The sequence below is a fragment of the Semicossyphus pulcher genome, unplaced genomic scaffold, assembly GCF_022749685.1.
Source record: "Semicossyphus pulcher isolate SPU_LCO1_2020_fin unplaced genomic scaffold, fSemPul1.0.p SCAF_1, whole genome shotgun sequence".
Classification (NCBI taxonomy): Eukaryota; Metazoa; Chordata; class Actinopteri; order Labriformes; family Labridae; genus Semicossyphus; species Semicossyphus pulcher.
The window spans coordinates 284,233-292,304 of NW_027211603.1; the positions used below are offsets into that span (position 1 = coordinate 284,233).

The window sequence follows — 8,072 nt, forward strand, 5'->3', positions numbered from 1 at the left end:
AAGGAGTGGGAAGAAGTGAAACTTATTTACTCCCACCCCCCTTATTCATTAATTAACTCTCTAGATTCATTGACAATATAATCTATAGTATCAAACATATGTATGAATATCTACCATATAGCATATCCATATATCTAATATATACATATACATCTACATATCTAATACATACATATATACATATATACACATACACACATATATATATATATATACACACACATATATAAACATACACCCACACAAACATATATATACATATATCAACACATATACATATACATACTCATCAATACTCTTTATCACAGGCATACACATATATAGGCACATACATATACAAAGACAAACTGAAGGCAACACCCAAAGAACAGCAAATAATAAATAAGCAAATAAATACCCGAATACTTAAATAAATAATAAGCACATTTGATTTTCAACACCCTCATCCCTGTACATGTTGAAAATCATCTCTTTATATTTCTTGTTAAACTGAATTATGTTTGGACATTCCTTTATCTCCACATTCAAACTGTTCCATAGTTTAACTCCACAGATAGGAACACAAAAGCTCCTTCTTGTTGTGCGTGTATTCTGGATTTTGAAATGGAATCTCCCCTCAAGTTGTAACCCCCTTCCCTTACAGTAAATAATTTTTGAATGTTTCCAGGCAATGAATTATGTTTTGCTTTGAATATTATTTGTGCTGTCTGTAGTTCCACAAGATGAGAAAGATGAGATTTAGAAATAAATTCACATCCTTTGTGAGAAAAACTAAATCTGATTATTATTTGAACTTGATTGCTAGCTGTTATTTGAACCCTGCAAATTTCTGGAAGGTAAACTCCAATCGAAACCATCCTGCTGCCTCCCTTCCCACTTACATGAAATTTAATGATAGGTTGGTGTGTGATCATAGCGAGATCTGTTCTGCCTTTACTAGACACTTTGCAACAGCTGGTCATATTTTTGAGAAGAATATTCGATCCCCTCCTAACAATAGTCATCTTTTTATAAAATACAATTATGTATCTACTCCAAATCATACCCCTCAGTTTACCTTAAATCATGTTCCCAAATTTCCCCCCTGGGGATCAATAAAGGATTATCTTATCTTCCCTTATCTTATGTCCCTCTCAGATCAGTTATTGAGGCTCTTCAAACCATTGATCCCAAGAAATCTACTGCCAAAGATGGTAAATGGACTGTACTTATATAGCACTTTTCTAGTCTTTGCGACCACTCAAAGCTGCTTTTACACTACAAATCACATTCACCCATTCACACACTCACACACTGATGGCAGAGGCTGCTACGTAAAGTGCCCAACTGTCAATCAGTTACCACATTCATACCCGTTGGCTATGCCAGCAATTTGGGGTTCAGTGTCTTGCTCAAGGACACTTCGACATGTAGCCTGACGGAGCTGGGGATTGAGCCTCCGATCTTCCGATTGAAAGACGACCGACTCTACCACTGAGCCACAGCCGCCCCAATTTGGATCCTTTTATTTTTCGCCTTTCTGCTCCTTTAATAGCTGAGCAAATGACCCATATTTTTAACCTCTCCATTGCTACAGGTATAGTTCCTAAAGTTTGGGAAAACTGCTCATGTTGTCCCTTCGCATAAAGGTGGCGAAAAGAGCGATCCAATTAACTATTGACCAATATCCAAACTGTCTTGTTTAGCAAAAATCCTGGAGTCACTTGTAAACTGTCAACTCGAAACATTTCTCACCACAAACTCTGTTCTGAGCCCACACCACTCCGGGTTCAGGTCTATGCACAGTACTGTGTTCGCCGTCACCCTGGTTACGAACGACATTGTCAATGCAACGGATGAGAAAAAACATTGTGCTGCCATCTTTGTGGATCTCTCCAAGGCCTTTGACACAGTTAATCATTCCTCACTTTTACGTATTTTTATTTTTTTTAAGCTTATTTATTTCAGAGAGAGGACAGTGGATGGTGGCGGAAGGAGAGTGGGAACGACACGCGGCAAAGGGCCGAGGGAGGGAGTTGAACCCGGGGCTGCCGCATCGAGGACTATGCCTCTGTACATGGTCACAGATTTAACCACTGAGCCAAACCGGCACCCACTTTTACATATTTTAAGTAACACTGGTTTTAATTCTACAGCTTGTGCGTGGTTCCTGAATTACCTGTCTCAACATTCAGTGAAGCTAGGAACTATCTGTTCAGAGTTTTTAGGTGTACCGCAAGGTTCTGTCCTTGGCCCAGTTCTGTTTACAATTCATATAATAACGTATCCCACTTTTAACTGATTTCCATGTACATTTGTATGCAGATGAAACATTATTTTACTGTATCGCCGAGTCTGCTCAACTAGCAGTAGAGAACCTGCAACATTTCTTTAATGTTCTCCAAGTTCCAACTTTCATATTTCCACTATGCAAGGATCCAACATTGAGAGAGTTACAGAATATAAATACCTTGGTGTTTGGAGAGATGGCAATCTTACATTCAAATATCATATAGACAATCATGCTAATAAATTCTTATATAGAAATAGAACTACATTCCCTGTTTTGTCGGAAGCTGTTTTTCTCTCTGTTATGGACTATGGTGACGTGGTTTATAACCATGCATCTGCCTCCACTCTTAAGCCCTTGGATGCCGTCTATCATTCTGCAGGTTTATCACTGACTATGTGTTCGGCACTCATCACTGTATCCTATATAAAAAAGTTGGTTGGACTTCTCAGGCTGAGAGACGTAATAAGCACTGGTACTTATTTATCTATAAAGCCCTGATTGGTAAGCTACCACCTAACATCACGTTGATGATGCTGGAACTTTAGACCTTATCTTACACGCTCTAATGACAGGCTTACACTCAAGGTCCCTCGAGTACGTTCTGCTCTTGGAAAGTGCATTTTCAGTCAGTGCTCCCATCTCATGGAACAACCTGCAACACACCTTTAAGATCGATACTCTGCCTACTTATGGACAATTCAGGGCTATGATCACGGCCCACTGTGTGACAGAGTGTAATTGTTTTTAGTCGACTGTATTGTTGTTTGTCCTCGTTTTTGTTTGGCTGTATTTAATTTGTTAACTCGGCATCATTGTAAATGAGGGCTTGCCCTCAATGATCTTTCCAAGATAAAAATAAAGGTAATAATACTAATTATTTACTGTGAGCATGGATGGCCTTTGGATGCAGTGATGATAAATCTGATGTATATGGTAATGATGCTGTCGATGATAAATCAGCCTCAGCTACATTTCTCTCCACAGTTAAAGTGTTGAATCAGTGTTCTCTGATGTTTTTCAGGTCCAACGTCTATCAGTCAGATATGAGGTGTGTTGTACTGGACGTTAGACATAAGACAGGTGAGTCTATTTACTACGTTAGTGTCAACATTTTGTCATGTGACTACAGCTGTAACAGTATAAATGTGGATGCTACACATCTACATCAATGCTTTGTTTAAGTATTGGCTACATGCCCGGTGTACATTATAGCACGCAGTGTTTCTGTAACAGGTGTACTAAAACAGCAAGGGGTATTTTGGAGAACTGCAAATGTTCAATGTGTATTGAAATAAAAAAAGGTACTTTAAAAATGAACAGTCATGTTTAAGTCCTATAATAATTGTACTTAACTAATTTCAATAGAAATACAAATTGTAATATTCCTATTTTCAGGTCAATTGTCACAACAAACACAATTATGTTGTTTAATCTGCCAAAAGCAGTTTTGATATTTAGTGACAATAATCAAGACAATGGATTCTTGGTTTGAATCGTTGAAGCTAAAAACAACCCTTGACCTAATTTAAACCCTCCTCAGACTTTGTGCTGTTTTCATGAGGAGAAATTAAATCAACAGCTGCATGAAGCCTCGGACCTCATGAAGTGTTTTTCAGTATAAAAGTTTTTGGTCTTCAAATACACTTTTTTTCTACCATAACTTTCCTGTGCTGGTCAGGGGTCACTGGGCTGGAGAAATGATTGAAAACGTTTGACAACCACTGCACTGACTAATGGTACCTCATACAAGCCCACTTCAGAAAAATCCATACTGTAACTTTGAGCAATTTGATGTTAAAAATATGGTTTTGGCTTTATTACACATGATCCTTTTTTTAAAACATGCGTAGCTCTCAACATAATGTGTGTTTTTCAATGAAAATAAAAGGGATTGCACATCTCTTGCTCTAGTGGAAGCTAATGTGATCTGCAAGCAGTCCACAATGAGAGTAGAGGTTGACAAATCAACGTTTCCCAGACTACATGAGGATCATCTGCAGCTCAATGACCCGTCCAACGTCGTCTGCAGCCTGCAGACACACTCAAACAGCACTCATGTCATCGCCATCATCCCCCTCAATGCCTGCGGCACTCAGATCGAGGTAACGGGGTCATTTGTTCCTTTTTTAGTTGTTGCTTTTTCCTTCTTAACAGTGTGAGGACTGAATGCATATCCTCTTACTCTGCAGGAAGATGACGAGTACCTAAAGTTTAAGAATGAAATCATCACAGTTGACAACAGCAGAAACCTGATCACCAGGAAACACCTGCTGGAAGTTAAGTTCTACTGTCAGTACCCCAAACGGGGGAACGTGACTCAGGCCTTCACAGCACACAGAAATATTACCACAGTGTGGGAGAAAGGCTTTGGAAAGTTCACGTACCAGTTTGAGTTCTTTCCTAACGCCCAGTTCCAGACCATGATGGATCCGAGCTCTTACCCTCTGGAGTACGGCTTAGGGAACAGGATCTACATGCAGATCGAGGCCACGTCTTCAGTCAGCAACACCGAGCTGTTTGTGGAGTCCTGCAGCGCTTCACCATATGACAACCCCAACTACCGGCCAACCTACCCCATCATTGATAATGGGTAGGCATGAGTACGCCCCCTAAGCTCTGTAAGCTCTGATTCCAGTTAGGGAGTGTTTTTTTGTTTGTTTTTTCTGTTTATCTTCTGCTTTTATCGACACTCTCAAAACAATAACTCCTCTGCCCATGAACTTTTTTATCTGCTCTGACAGGTGCAACGTGGACTCAACTGTTAGAATCCATTCTCCTGCCCATAGCAGACAGTTCAGGTTCAGCATGGAGGCCTTCAAGTTCATTGGCTTACACGACCAGGTGAAGAATGCACTTTGTGGTTAGACTGGAGAAACTCAAGTAACTCAAAAATTATTATTTTTATTTTTTTTAATATTATTATTATTATTTTAGTACACAGACTGTATAAAAAGATGGCCGACATGACAGCTCCCTAAAGTGTAGCCAAACCCTCTCTGTCGCCCCCTGCTGACTGGCTGCAGTATAGCTCATAAAGCCCGCCTCCTCCATGTTAGCAGATGGGACATGAGTCAAACTATAAAATCAAAATACACGTCAAATACATTTTTCTTTCTTTCTTCAAGTGTTAATTTTTCTGACAAGTTTACTTTTAATTAGTTATTTGATGCTATAAAAAGGGGGTGTGGCCTCATGATTGACAGCTCTGTAGACAAATGGGGCTCCTGCAGCGTTCTGTTCCCGAGTAGCAGAGTAGAGGAGGAACGGCGAGAGGAGACGTAACTAACACTAACACTACAGTCATTGAACTTTACATAAGCGTGAATATCTGCTTCAGACCGACACAAGAAGCTGTTCTGCTGCAGACTGAGCCCACCTGAGGGCTCCAACACGCCAAGGACACCTGAGGGCTCCAACACGCCCAGGACACCTGAGGGCTCCAACACGCCAAGGACACAAGGGAAAGGTGTGTCAGGTAGAGGAAGGGGCGGGGCGTCAATACTGCGGCTCCACCAGCCGATCTCTACTGCACACACTCTGGATACAAATGAGCAAGATGGCAGGAGGTAGAGACGCATCGGCCATCTTTATTCACAGTCATTGTTTCGGTCCGATATAGAACATGGGGTACTTGTGCACTTATGCTTCTTGTGGCCAAAACGAGGACTACACCAACAAAAGTTAAGGAAAATTAGCTTTTTTTTTCATCTGCCAATTTTCTTTGATATGTTTTCATAAGTGAGTTAAAGCAACACTATAAAAATGATCCTGGCAACTTTATTTTCACTTGCAAATAGAAAAAAATCTCCTGTTTTCACTGATGTGAACAAAAGAAACTTATAGAATGATCTATGAAAAATCATTTTTTGCTAAAAACGATTTATCTGCTGACATGATGAGCACATGTCCTGTTGTATTCAGGTGTACATCAGCTGCTCAGTCCTGATGTGTCAAGCAGGAGACCCCAACACCAGGTGCTCGAAGGGATGCCTCAACTCCACACTGTCCAATAATCCCCGCAATCACAAGCGTAAGAGAGCGGCTGTCACCCAGAGTACGGCGCACTTCATTTCCCAGGGTCCCCTGCACCTGAAGAGATCAGTGAGATCAGCATCAGATGGGGCAGAAAGCCCAGGTAGGAAAACAGGAAGTGCTTTCTTCACAGCACACCTGCCTTGTTTGACTCCCAGTTTGGACATGATCAGATTCAAGTTGTGCTTCTCCTTTCTCCAGGGATCAACCTGAATCTCAACCTGGTTTTCATCGCTGGATGTCTTCTTGCAGCTGTTGGCATGATCAGCGGAGTGGCCGTGTACAAAGCCAAAATATCAGGGGTGAAATACCAGCCTCTGCCCACACTTGAAACTTAAGGCAGCAGTGTGGGCAGAGAAACAATTCCATATTAATTACACTGGAATATAAGCAGTTATTTAGATTATGTCTGCTGAGGGATTTGGGTGTTCATGTATCTAATTATGTGCAAATTAAAATAGATTTGTCCACAGGTGTGTAACCTGAAGGAGGAGAGATGTGTACCTTTGGAAATGGGAAACCAGGAAATAAGTTTTATATCAATGAACTCTGATCATCTATCACTGCAGCTGCTGGGTGATTGTTCAGTGTTGTTTCTTGTCGTTGTGGGATCTGATTAAGCTTCACATCTGCTTCTAACTATGTCATGTTACAGTTTAAGACAAGTCACTTGATTGCTGACTTTTGTCTTTTGTAATCACAATAGTTTAAATAAAAATCTTTTTGAAGGCCATAATTTCATGCAAAAAAATTCTTTATTGCTTCACCTTAGACAGCTACACAATACAAAACAATAATATACATTATGACAGTACAATTCAAATCATCCTGCTACAACACAATATAATACAAAAAATCATTTACGATACAATACAAAAACACATGCTACAATACGTTACGATATGATACAATAGAACACATAATGGTACAATACAATATAGACCAGTGGTCAGCCTTCTTTCATCTGAGAGCTACTTTGAAAAAATGAAAGTGGCCAAGAGCTACTCGCATTGCTGCTGGTGGCGCCCCCTGTTGGTTTTTATGTCAACTGAAACGTTGGTACTACAGATGAGGCACACACACTTGTCCTTCACATTCATGAATAAAAACTTTCCCACACTCTGTGGAAATAGTATTCTTTCTGCTTTTTCTTGGCATGGCCACCTTCACTGTCTTAAATCTGGCTAAACAGGCTTATAGCACCGACTCCGACCTGTGGAAGGAGGTTGCTGCAACATTGCTGTGATAGGTTAGGTTCAGATGTTGACAAACTTGCTAAGAGCATCACCATTTTTTAGTGACAGCTGATAGGCCTGTCCTATTGTTTTGTATTGGAGGGGGTTTGATTGAATGGAAGTGGGAAGAGGCTTTCAAGGTGCATTTATGGTAAAAAAAAAAATGCTACCTGTAGCTTGTAAGCTACCTGTTGGAGACCCCTGATATAGAACAACATCCTACAGTTGAAACACAACAATAAAACATGCTACATGATACAACTAAATACATTATGATGCAATACAGTATGCTGCAGTACGACATGATATAATAAAACACAATAAATTACAACACAATACAACATGCTATAATATAATACAATAAAATAAAACATATGATGATACAATACATTACAACATGCTACAATACTATACAATGCAATAAAACACATTATGATACAATACAATACAACTTTCAGCAGTTCGATACTAAGATGCAATAAAACAAATTTTAGACAATACAATAAAACCTGCTACAATACGATACGATAAAA

At 39.8% G+C, this 8,072-nt stretch overlaps 1 protein-coding gene across 1 annotated transcript; it reads left to right on the plus strand.

Annotated features, from left to right (window-relative positions):
• Positions 1 to 4,146: 4,146 nt before the first annotated feature.
• LOC138588569 (CUB and zona pellucida-like domain-containing protein 1) lies at positions 4,147 to 6,785 on the plus strand (the record flags this gene model as incomplete). The annotated part of the gene is made up of 5 exons (XM_069658773.1): positions 4,147 to 4,374; positions 4,462 to 4,862; positions 5,014 to 5,113; positions 6,194 to 6,373; positions 6,463 to 6,785. Coding segments are annotated over 5 exons (1,089 nt in total), but the record flags the coding sequence as incomplete, so codon positions are not given.
• Positions 6,786 to 8,072: the final 1,287 nt, after the last annotated feature.